We start from the raw sequence: 13,502 nt of genomic DNA on the forward strand, positions 1-13,502 counted from the left end.
TGACTACTAGACCACTCGCGCGATAATAAACAAAATTCTAAATTGTTCAATGCCCCTAAGGCAATAAATCCCCCACGAAGACGCCGAGCAACGCAAGCATAAGTATTATTCGACTACAAGCCTCTTTACTGGGCCAAGGGTCTGTTTATTATTTATGGTTGCGTAACTCGATGCGAACCAAGCGTGATTGTACATTTGCTTTCTTTCCGCTTTGCCGCTAGCCTCGGCAAGGCCACGAATAGTAAACACATGTGCAAGAACCCCGCTGGGTGCCGGTCTTCCTTGTTATTAATTCTGGCATACGGAAGAGATGTTCCGCACATGGTTTTCTTTAGAGTGCGTCTGACCACGCCTAGAAATTATTATATGTAAAAGAGCTAGGTACATAGAAAATAAGACAATTGAATAAAACCAAAAGTGCGGCACTTGGGCCGCACAGTCGAGAAAGCTACACCAAACGTAGCAGTTAATTATTTCCATCCGAAAGACTGATGCAATGACTTGTTTACAGAGATTCCTTCAATCAATTCACTTCATGCCCACCAGCGAAGAGAAGAAACCGTGCAATATTCGTGCATTAATTCTCCAGTCCGTGCTCTTTTTTTTTTCCTACATTCTCTGAGCACATAATATAGATGCCAGATGTGAAGACATATTTTCGTTTTGAAGACTAAGGTCATTTCAAAATATGTGAAAACAATAGTTTGTGTGATTTATCATGACATGATATGAATCATAGTTATCGCCTAATATGTACTTTACTGATCCTCTATGAATGAGTCCACAGGATTTGGAGTGTTCAACGAATTTTTTAGCACCTCACAGTCTTCAGTATCCTTGCTCAGTGTATATTGCTGAATTGGCAGCGATACACTGGGCGCTGGACAGCGTCGCCTCACGACCTGTTGAACACTATTACATTGTAACGGATAGTCTTAGCTCTGTCGAAGCTATCCGTTCAGTGAGGCCGGAAAAGCACTCGCCGTACTTCCTTGAGAGAATACGAGAAATGTTGAGTGCTTTATCCAGACGCTGTTATGTCATTACCCTTGTCTGGGTCCCTTCACATTGCTCAATTCTGGGTAATGAGAGGGCTGACTCATTAGCAAAGGTAGGTGCAATTGAAGGCGATATTTATCAGCGTCAAATCGCCTTCAATGAATTTTATTCTTTATTCCGCAAAAATACCATAGTTAACTGGCAACGCAAATGGAACGAAGATGAATTGGGCCGGTGGCTCCACTCGATTATCCCTAAGGTTAGCTTCAAACCATGGTTCAAAAGTCTGAACTTGAGTCGGGACTTTATTCGCCCCTTCTCCCGACTCATGTCCAATCACTGTTCGTTAGATGCGCTACTCTTTCGTATTAATCTTGCCGACAACAATCTTTGTGTTTGTGGCCAAGGTAACCACGACATCGAGCACGTTGTTTGGTCGTGCGAGCTGTATCTTGTCGCCAGATCGAATTTAGTAGTCACCCTTCGGGCCCGAGGAAGGCAGCCCATGGTGCCGGTGAGAGACGTGTTGGCTCGGTTAGACCTTGATTACATGTCCCAAATATATGTATTCCTTAAAGCTATCGATCTTCGTGTGTGATTGTCCTTATACCCTTAGTTTTTCCTTTTCCTTTTCCTTTGTGAGAGATCGGATCCCTTCTTAAGAATAAGATGAAATGTAAATACATATTAGATATAAGATAGGTTTAAGAATTGAGTGTGATGAGTGTGATTGAGAGTGTGAGTGTGATCATTGTCAACATATCCTCATATCCCCTCCTTTTCTGAAGAAAATATGTCACCCTTCTAAACTCGAGTTGACCGCGAGTAATCGGTTTCCTATATTATTAACATTAGAATTAAGGAAAAATGTATATATACTAGTAACAATACAGTAAGGAGTTCGGCTCCTTTGAACCTATGTAACTGAGCCTGTAAAAATAAACGATTTAAATAAAAAAAAATTGTTTTTGTAAAAATTTAAGAAAAAACTTGGTTTTTTCCAAAAAGTTGTCTGATTGTTTTTCGAATATTTCAAATATGCAAAGTTGCTTCAATGACCTTTACACCTTCAATGTCTTTACACCCACAACGTTTCACTACTATCTGAGATGGTGCTGTCAACGGCCAGTCGAATTGGCGTGAAATTCGTCTAAGATATTATTTTATGATCATGAACCCACAAATATTTCTTTCAATTTATTTACTTTTTATTATTTACAATATATTTACTTCTAACTTTGGACAGTTCGAGCTCAATCGTTGCCTCAAAGCGCTCAATCGATTTTTTTATCCTCGAAAATTTTCCTAGATCAGGTACAGGAAATTTGGAAACTCGATTTTTTTTACGATGCCAAATTACTTAAAATGCATGAAACGCCATGATCTGGTGTCATCTCAATAAAATTTCTGGCCGAAAATCTACCTTCTGGGTTAGGCTAAGGTTACTATGGATAGCACGCACGAAAATTTGATCGTACGAATAGAAACAAACAATTTTGTTCGATAGAAGCTGACGAATTCGAACGAAGCAAGGGAGAAGCAATGTAACCACACCTATACAACTCAATGTGGTTGTTTACTTTCACTATTGCATACAATTCGTACGACCAATTTTCTGCATCCAGTGTCACCGCCGACTTAGTCTAAAAAAAGTTTGAAAAACGATCGATTTTTTTGACGTGGGACTACGTCTAACCGGAATATATGGGGGGTAAAATGAAAACCTAAACACAGAATACGCAGATAATAATGAATGATTTCGAATGCTTAAAACTCGAGCATTTCTTACTGGATCGGAAACATATTTGCATCAATTGAAAGGGAATATTTCTACACATCTATCGCAATTAATAAAATGTTATTTTTTATTAGATAAACAATTGAATAACTGTAAAATGTTAAGCGTTATCTAAACGCTCTAACTGCCTCGTTTTCATTGGCTCGATTGACGGTTTCCCCAACACAGACATCCAAACCAAGCAGCGCTAGAGAAATCGACATTGCAAATGCATGAAGATAGGGGGAGCTTTTGTTCGCACAAAAAATGTGTTCCCTAACAGAGGGTTCAAAATCAAGGTGCCTGGGGGAAATCGGCATTGCGAATACATGTAAGTCGGGGGTATTTTTGTTCCGATTGAAATGTGTTTCCCTAACACAGACTTCAAATCCATGGAGCGTGGGGAAATTGGCATTGCAAATACATGCAAGTAGGACGCATTCTTGTGCCGACTGGAATATGTTTCCCTAACACGGTCTTCTAAACTTAGAAACCTGGGAAAATCGTGCAGACACTAAAGAGGCGAAGGATCTTTCAAGTTTAAAGCCTCTATAGTATAAAAAGTAGAAGTTGAAGCTGTTGATTCATGCAAGCCAGGGGTACTTCTGCACTAACACGGATTACGAAAGCGGGTACGAACACAATGCTTTGGCTTGGTTATTCAAGATTGCATTGAATGATATGCCGTCATATCACTTCATATCATGCCTTCATATTTCTACGCATACCATTTGATGATTAGACAAAATGTTGATAACCATTTGCTGCGATAACGCCTATTGATTAAACAATATGCGTTCGACGTACGTATCAAAATCGAAACTGAGTGTCTGAAGTTTATCAAATCAAGCAAATTCGCGGTTCGAGAAGTACGTACACTTTAGAGATGCAAACTTCAGAAGGAAATGTTAAATACAATAATCGTTTGATAGCTCGCCCGTTCACATATTTTGTTAGTCCTGTGCATCATACCAAACGTAAAAGGACAGTCATTAAATTTACTTGTAACGCGGAACCATAATCTATCACAATGAATGAATTGACCTTACATGGCATTCGTTTAATCGTTTTACTCACAAAGCAAATATATTGAATTCAATTGAATTCGGAATTTGTTTCATTCAATTAAAAATTTAAACAATACAAACAAATGATTACTAAGCTAAGGTAGTCCCACGTAAACCTTGCGGTTATATCATAGATATAACCCACACTCTTTTTTTAATTCTTCATTTGAGAGGCTTTCAGCCTCCTGGGCTGGTTCGCCTCTGTAGTGACGGCAGTAACTATTGCCGCAAGGTACAACAACTTACATAAAATGTACATAAAACATTAACGTGAAATGACTACATAGACTGGACCTTGAAATGACGTCGAAAGAACGCATTAAAACATTTTTAAATAAATTGAATAAAAGATACTAGTTTTTCTCCAATTGCTGCTTGCTTGCTAGACCAAATGGTAAGGATGTCCTCGGACCATGGCTCCAGGCCAGTGGAGAGGAAGCCGTACCGTTGAAGATGCCACGATCGATATTTAATTTCCTCGTGATATTTTTGTTCACCACATCTACACTAGGATGCCAATGAAAATGGTCATCTCTAATTTCAAAAGGTACCTCAAAATTGTTCACCACCTCGAAAAAACACCCTATGCCGAATATTAGCTCAATCGGACTTAAGGGAGAGTGGCGCAGAGCAGTAAAAGTTGCAGTTTTTTGAAAATCGGAAAATCCCCCAAGGGGGGAGTCGGGGTTTTCGGGGTTTTCGAATTTCTTGTTGTCAAAAATCGATACTCTGGGACTGTGACTGGAATACGAAACGAAACGTATGGTTTTGGATACCAATAAAATTAGTTATCTCGATTTTTCATTCGGAACTTGCTGCGAAATGTTGATTTGCATTTTTTTTTGGAATACGAAACGAAACGTATGGTTTTGGATACCAATAAAATTGCGAAATGTTGATTTGCACGATAATATATCCTTTGTAAAATATTAGCTTATTCGAACTTCATTTATTAGTTTCACAGACGTAAAAATTTGAGTTTTTTTCAAAAAACGAAAGATCACCGAAAATCGGGGTTTTCAAAAAAAAATAATTTATGCCAAATGTCTTTAAATTGCATTACTATTATCTTTTTTTGCATTACTAAAAAACTTTTTTGCACTTGGTCGTTTTCCATATGAAAAGTTAACTATAAATCTCGATGTGCCATGCAATTTTAATACATTTGGCATCAACAAAAATTTTTGAAAACCCCGATTTTTCGTTCGTTTCGTTTTTCTTTCGTTTTTTGAACAAAACTCAAATTTTTACGTCTGTGAAACTAATAAATGAAGTTCGAATAAGCTAATATTTTGCAAAGGGTAGATTATATTAAGGGATATCCGTTGATTTTTCGGTTTTCAAAAACTCATATTTTAACCGCTGCCACACTAATAAATGAATGAGCTAATATTTTGCATAGGGTATATTATCGCGCAAATGAACATTTCTTTTATTTATTTATTATCTTCGACATAAAAATCGTACATATATTTTTTACCTACTAAGTCTATGCCTAAACACATTTTTTGATATACCGAAGTCAAACAAGCCAGACACTTCGTTGAACTCGTAGCAGACATCCAGTGGATTGTTCATACTGTGCGATAATTCGTTCGGCGAAAAAAATGTGATTGCCGCGTCACTCGAAGAGGTGTGTTGAAGCGAAGTTTCGCTAATATATCTGCATAGTCGATGTGATTTGTCAAGATATCAAAGCAACAAGTTCCGAATGAAAAATCGAGATGATTATTTTTATTGGCACATAAAATCATACGTTTCGTCTCGTACTCCGAGTCACAGAGTGTCGATTTTTGACATTTTTTTCGAGATAACAATAGATTTCGACGTTTCATGCAATTTTAAGACATTTGGCATCAATTTTTTTTTCGAAAACCCCTATTTCCTCCCCTCTTGGGTGATTTTTGGATTTTCAAAAAACTCAAACTTTGGTTCGATTGAGCTGATATTTGGCATAGGGTGTTTTTGGGAGGTAAAGGTATAGGGTAACTTTTTGGAATTTTAGGGTCGATTTTTTCTCATACATTCATTGGCACCCTAATCTACACACACCCAGATAAAAACGCGTTCGTAACATATTCCAACACGTGATCATTGAACAAATAATGAGTTGAAAATTCGGAATTCGTGCTTTGTTTTTCTATTTTTTTTTGTCCAGTGCATATCAAAATAAATATACAAATTAAAATACAGTAGAACCTCGATTATCCGCGAGCGGATGTTCCGCGGTGCGGATTTTACTATCGATTCGAGATGAGATAACTAAATTTTTTTTTTGGCAGACTTATCTCACTTCTTAACTAGGCGAACCTAGCCAGAATTTTCACCTGCCCCCGCGCTTCTGAATGCCAAAGGGGGACTAGGCTCTGCGGAATGCACGTATCTGTATGCTCGTGCTGTTTCAGTCCTGACCGAGAAATTGTCGGACAATCGCGCAGGTGCTAAGGATGACCGACTTTTGGATGCCGGCCAATTCCTTCTCCATGTTCAACACCTTTAGCGCTTCCAGAAGAGTCTTCGGGACAATTCCAAACCTGGTTGGCTGTTTGAGTTTTCAAAAAAAAAAACAGACAATGAAATTAAGCACTTTGTTTGAAAACAGAATTTTCTCGTTAAAAAATCAAATCAATGACTTTCGCTTTTACAGGTTCGTTAGTGCCTGATGGCTATAATGAACCAAGTAAAAACAAAACATCTGCAATATCATCGTAATCGATGATTCCGTTGACCTACAACCCTTAATTGTAGAATCATGCTAAATATTGTTCTGAAAAATTCGTGCCGATTCTAAGGAAAAAAGCATATTTTTGTAGACATACATCTTTCCGATCATAGATGCACCGTTTTTTCCTGAATATTTCAGCATCCTTCATGCAACTTGAGAATTCCATCTTATCAGAACTTATGCTATGCAGTAAGTTGAAGTTGTTACAAGTATCTTAACAGTTAATAATCTGAAGATACAATATCTAGTGAGTAAAGGTGGAAATAGAATGCCGCGCTGTGCGTTGCTTCTCATCAGCTGTCATTGCTTGCGTTTTGTACTAAAACATTCGCGCGACGCAGTCTGTTGATTTGCAGTCACAATCTAGCATTCGCGTCACCACTTTTCATGTAAACAAAAACAAAATAAAATTCGTATGAAAATCTTTTTCTTGTTTTGTCCACGGATCAGTTGAATGTTTTTGAAAACAACACATTGATATATCCGCGTTGGCGGCATTGAGCTTCGTTTACTAGTTTAGGAAAGCGTGAAAGAATAGCTGATTTTCAGTCGGAATGAACACGTTTTCAAAATTAAAATTATAAATGAAAATTAGCTTTTCCATATCAAACTAGTATTCTATTTAAATGAAAAACATTTTTGTTTGCAGGTGGTGAAAAAGTTTCATACGAAAATTGTTTATGAAGCCAACTCTATATTATGATGAAAAAATTCAGCAACAGTATTGGAATTGTTTACCCATTTGGTTGAATTAAAGTAACAAACACGTGTTTCAAATAATCAAATTACATGATGTGAATATTTTCATTTAAATTTTAAAACCGGCTTCGTGTCTTCTAATTTGATGGAGATTACACTAATGAGTTTGGGACCCAAATTATGGCCCTAATTTGAAGTTGCCACCAGACGTCGACACCATGCCACTGTCATCGCGAACTCGGCGCAAGCAGTTTAGAACAAATGTTAGCGTTTAGTACAACGATGCTAAGACGCAACGCATTATTGTGTTCAACTAAATGGAAATACACATACTTAAAATGAAGTGTCAAAGCACAATTGTCGCAACGACGCATAGCGCGGCATTCTGGTTTCACCTTAAGACGGGTGGAGTTTTAGAAGTGCCCTAGAAGCGTTCTGGATCATTGATTTCAATAGGCTCATCGAAACTAGTTGCTTGGTAAAAACTCATGATACAGATTTTCTTCCCGTCCTACCAGACCCTGTCATAATTTTCTTCAAGCGAAAACCTGCTTTGGGGCTCTATCCTTTTGCTAAGATTTGTTTTAACTCAACATTCTTGTGAATGATTTGCCCTTTACAATTCGCTACAAATATGTATTTTCGTCTCGTTTATGAAACGAATCGCAGATTGAGATAAGTTCCTTCAAGTGTTTTTCGGAAAAATAATCCCTTATTCCGGATTTGAAATTAGCACAATGTTGCGTTCTTTAAGAGGATATTCTAGTCTATAAATTGAAAAAACAATTTTTTTTCTTCATATTTCTCTAATTCAGACATTTAAGAATATATTATAGAAGAGACTTTTCGGAAATCTCATCATTTACCAAGTTATAGCCATTTTAGTGATGCGATATCTTATCTTATCTAAATGTACGGCCATAACAATAACCTTCAAACGCGTTTTTCTCGAAACATGTTTTTTTCAAACTGGCTTACACGATATCTCAAGTTCTACTTATCCGATCTATGTTTATATGAATACAATCTGTATGCATTTCTCTATCGCATGAACCTATAAAAATCATTTCATAACTTTACTATTTTAAAAAATCAAGAAACTTTGAAAAAAAAATGTTTCGAACAGGCATTTTGGCAAAAAATCGTTTTTGACTTGTCCGAGGTTCATGCGATAGTGGTATCTGTTCTGTGATTCAGAATCTGTTCGATTTGTTTGTTTCAGATAACCAGAACAGCTGGAATTGTGTACGCCATGGCACAACTTTTTTTCACTTGATCAGCTTCTGATTATGGATATATTTTTTTCTGTTCAATTTTTGTTTTATTGTTGAAAGATAGATAAACAAATAGTGATCGAATGGATAGTAAAAATATTCTTTGTTTTACTTTTTCGGTGCTCGAAGAAACGTCCGAAATTCGTGTCTCTATCCCCCTTAATCTGATCGAGTCAAATCCTATAGGATTGTGCAAATATTGCAACATTGAAACGCAGAATGCAAAAGTTAATTTCGTTCGGATTCCGATATGTCAAATTCGATCGGACTCCGTAATATGGGTTAATATGTAGTCCATGCATTGTAGCGTTTTTCGTGATGTTTCGTTTCTCGTGAACGGTGATTTTCGACATCTGCAGCGAATCTACTGATTCATGTACATCAAGGATTAATCTTTTCTTTTAATTAATCAGCAGTAGCAGCATTAACTTTCCAGACAACTCAAAAGAAGCGTATTACAAAAATTACCAGACATCAATGAAGAACAACATTATTGCAAGAAATAGATCTCCAGAGATCCAGCCCGTACACTCATGGAAGAATTTGTTGTTCGTTTCAATGTCCTGAAATCCTTGAGAGTTCTCGAAAAAAACCAAAGTTTTGTCATCAAGAGCAAAAGCTGAATTCAACCCGCACTTAAGTCGTGCCTTTTAATACTACAAAAAAATCAATATTCTTTTTGTTATTGGGTGTCTTGATCCTGACGGATTTAATGGCCCTCTATTACCGATTGGAATAAATTGATGGATCCTAGTTCATGTGCTACCTTCAGAATATCCATTTGAGGAAAGAGGTTCAGTCGTATGAAAAAATATGGATGTTTGACCGAGCAGCACTCTCAGGCAGTTCAGTCTTTTTATTGATAAATACTGAGTACTCAGAGCGGGCGTGAAGTTCGAAAAATCGTGTAAATACAAAACAGGTCTCATTCAATTTTGACTATTAACTTGAATGTTAAAATACTCAACGTGTATACGTGGACATCCTCAAAATCCCTTCCCCCCTCACCGTGGACAAGCGTGGACATTTTCGTAACCCCTACCCCCCGTAAAGTTGTCCACGTGGTATGTGGACAGCCCCCAAGTTTGGACGACTGTCGTCTGACAGTCGCAACACGCCTCGTAGGCGCAGCGTTTCGTTGGTGATGTCGATGGCTGCAGTTTCCGTGTGGCGGTAGCTCTTCGGGTTGAACTCGGCTGGTGGCCCGCTCTTGCACATCGCCCTCCAGCCGCTGGCCGCTCGCTCTTACGCCCGTTCCAGGACCAGCTCCAGTTCGGGGACCCCCCTCGGGTGATCGCATTCGTAGTATTCGTCTTGACCTTAGCTCCATTGTCTGGGTGTATCTCCTTTGCCCGGGAGACAGCGGGTTGGCCTTCCCCGGGTTTTTTTTTATGTTCCCCATATATGTCTTCCTAAGAAGCGCTAATGTTATTATTTAGGTCACACCTCCTACTCCCACTGTCCATTCTCCCTTCCTTTCCGGTTACACAAGCAGAACTTAGTACCCGTTGAGATAAGACCATTACAGGAGCTATTAACATAACAAGGAGGCACTCACTACCAAAGGATACCGTTGCTACATCAACTGGCGATGTAGTTGTTACGACCCACCACAGGCACTGTTCAAGACAAGGATAATACCGACGAGGCAACGAAGGAATAAATTATATATTTTTTTTATATTGCACTGTAGTTTTAGCTAATTAGACTTAAGTTAATAATTATGTAGTTATAATATATTCAAATAGTTTTAAAATGTATTGCTTGATGGTGGCTCTTTATCCACTTGATTCAATTCATAATTAAATCAATAAAGGAAAAAAAACTACATTTTTTGTGAATTACACGCTATGTGTTCGCCATGTATTCAACTGGGCAAAGCGCCTGAAGTTGATCAAATTCAACCAAGAAAATCAGCACTCCGAGATGTACGTAAATTTGAGAGATGCGATAAATTCAAAGGTAAAAACATTCACACTTCAGGCTTATTCATTATATTTACCTGAATAAGAGCATTGAACCTAGCATGTGATTCGTTCAATTTTCTGACATACAAAGTGAGTAAATAGAATTGCATTTGAAAAGTAGGAACTCGAGTTTAAATGTACGAATTTAAAAAATATATACCGTCGATAGTTTTCGAACTTTTTGTAGAATAAATATCGTAAATTAGAGTAAAACACAACTCTGGTTACGTAGAAATGTTTTCTAATGATGAACACTCGTAAGTGTTCAAGGAATTGTTGAATAAGATTAATTTTTCATTGAACTACGATTAAATTAATGTTGATCCAATCTCACCCATTAAAGGGGTTCGCAAAGTTCGCAATCGGTCAAAGTAGTGAATATTACTTTCTATTGAATTGAATTGTGTTCATAAATCATAAAATAAAATGTGTGAAGAATTGTGTTCATAAATCAATTTCTCAATAATTTAAAGATGAATTAATGGTGTCTTAAATGATTATTTGATTTACGAAAATAGTGTCAATCCACTGGAAGTGCAATGGAAATGTTTATATACAGCTATTCCATTTTAAACCGATATAGTGGTTCTCAGATTTTCGTGAAAAGTGGTAGTTTTGTTCTTTATCGCAAAACATTAGACCCGTATTTTTTACCATTAGGGTGATTTCCATTTTAGGATTGCTCAAAAAATCATTTTTTCTCATTTTTTTTCAAAAATGACTTTTTTTTAATTCATGGAAGTTGAACTACTGTACCAATTCGGATGATCTACATATCAAATTGAATAGGTGACTCTTTCCATTTTAGGGTGGTCCGAAAAATATTTTTTTTCAATTTTGTTTTCAAAAAATTACTTTTTTTGAGAACTCAGAACTTTTGAACTACTGCACCGATTCGGATGTTCGACATATCAAATTGAAGCCAACTAGCTCTATTCGAAAAATATTATGCTTGCGGAAATTTTGAATTTTGGTCTTGTAATTATGTGTTTTTTATAATTTAAATTGTCTCGGGACGAAGGGCGCTATATTTTTTATATTTATAAAGCAAATATTTTTTTAGACAGCATATCCAAAATTCAGAGATGCGTAATTTTGTGTTATTGTGTTATTGAGTTATAATTTTACAGAATTAACCAATCGTTCGAAAAATAATAATTTTTTTTTTCTTCCAAAAATGGCTTTTTTTAAATTCATAACTTTTAAACTACCGGGCCAATTCAGATAATCGAAAACTAATTTTAAGCCACATGATATACCACATGTGCATTGGATTCTAGTCGCACAGATGTTGTCCAGTCGCATAGGAATGTTGGACGAAAATTGAAAACATGATAACTTTGCAAAATCACTCGAAAACGAAAAAACACCTCTCTGATATACGGATATGTTATGTAAAAAAAACACAGCTTTCAAGAAAGAATATAAAAAATAATATAATACCTTAGTTCCCAAACCATGTAAGCAATTAAAATCAATAATTACGAAAACAAAATCTGTTTTTTTTTTTCCAAGTGTAATGGTTTTCAAACAAAACTAGCTTATTGGCTTAAATTGGATATATCGATCATCTAAACCGGTCCAGTAGTTCAAAAGTTATGAATTATTGAAAAAGGTCATTTTTGGAAAAAAGGGAACCATAAAATGGAAATGGTCACCCTTATGAACAAAATAAAACATACGGGTCCAATATTAATAAAACTACCAATTTTCATGAAAATATGACAATCACTAGATCGGTTTGGCATGGCATTCAATTTTGTGCTTGCCTCATTCTCACCCCACTCAGTGTAATTAAGAGATTATTTTTAAAATATAGAAATTCGAATGGAACAAAATTTTGAAGTTCAGAATCAGTAATGACTCCTCTGGGAAGACTTTAAAGAATAATTCTATCCAATATTTGCAGTTTTAGTAGTTCTATATAAGTTTTTTTCTGAGGTGATTTGATTACATCAAACTTTGATGAATTATTAAACAAAAATTATTTATACTACAGTTAGGTATTATGCATTGGAAGTTGAGGAAATATGTCTCCTTTTAACAGCTAACAGCTTTCAAAAATATTCGCAATATTTGTCAAGACATTACTAATAGAAACATTCTCCATTTTTGACCCAATTCCACCTCCATAACCAATTTTCACCCCTATCGACAGTATACGAAATAAGAATGATCGCCTCAAAACTAATCTGACTGAAGTTTCCTCTTAATTTATGAGTATAGCTATTTTTTATGATTATTGTTTCTGTAATATTTCGTTAAATGTGTATTAACGCTTATGATATTATTTTATGATAACGAATCCACAAATATTATAAATATTTCAATTTATTCAATATTCGTTTTTGTAAACATTGACCAATGAAAAAATGCAATGCCAAAGTACTTACTTGATGTTAGTTGATTTATGTTATCAGCACTGCCAAATTTGTTTTTGATTAGATGAGCAAATTCCCTGGGTTTTGACATTACGGTTGCTGAAAGTCCTGTTACGCCATCTCGTATATTTCCACCTACATTTCTAAAAAGATAGATAGATACTGTTATTTGACCTCCGTCAAGCAAATCATTTAAAAATATGGAAAACCCTTATAATATTAATTTAGTATTATTATCCCACTTTAAATTAAACTTTTGAAATCACAATCAATTCAAGACTACAACAACAAGAGTAATAGAATGTATAAGATCATGAGTAATGTATGAGGAATGTATAAGATCATGAGTGAAATCAGTAGCGCCAAGGGCGACTGCAATGCGACACATCTTTCCCAAATATATTCAAGAATAATGGGCCTGATCACGAGCGTCACTTCACGGTGAAAATGAAATGAATTGTATACAACGTTATTACGGCTGCCACCGTGTGTGTAGAATCCGGAAGAATTCATATGTCGTGACAACTTTGATGAACTCAGTGTTACTGTCACGTCACGGGGAAAAACAAGTATATTCGACACTTGTGTTTTAGATGGTGAAAGCTAGTCACGC

General features: G+C 36.2%; 1 protein-coding gene across 1 annotated transcript in view; it reads right to left on the reverse strand.

The window, feature by feature from the left end:
• Positions 1 to 11: 11 nt before the first annotated feature.
• LOC129782464 (transmembrane and coiled-coil domains protein 2-like) overlaps positions 12 to 13,502 on the reverse strand; it is a 30,508-nt gene continuing 17,017 nt past the window's right edge. Inside the window, exons 5-6 of the mRNA XM_055789630.1 lie at positions 12,902 to 13,032; positions 12 to 6,385 (exon numbers count right to left, since the gene is read on the reverse strand). Of these exons, the coding sequence (XP_055645605.1) occupies positions 6,285 to 6,385; positions 12,902 to 13,032 (232 nt within the window). The 3' untranslated portion in view covers positions 12 to 6,284. The remainder of the gene's footprint in view (positions 6,386 to 12,901; positions 13,033 to 13,502) is intronic.

The sequence above is a fragment of the Toxorhynchites rutilus genome, unplaced genomic scaffold, assembly GCF_029784135.1.
Source record: "Toxorhynchites rutilus septentrionalis strain SRP unplaced genomic scaffold, ASM2978413v1 HiC_scaffold_9, whole genome shotgun sequence".
Taxonomy (NCBI): domain Eukaryota; kingdom Metazoa; phylum Arthropoda; class Insecta; order Diptera; family Culicidae; genus Toxorhynchites; species Toxorhynchites rutilus.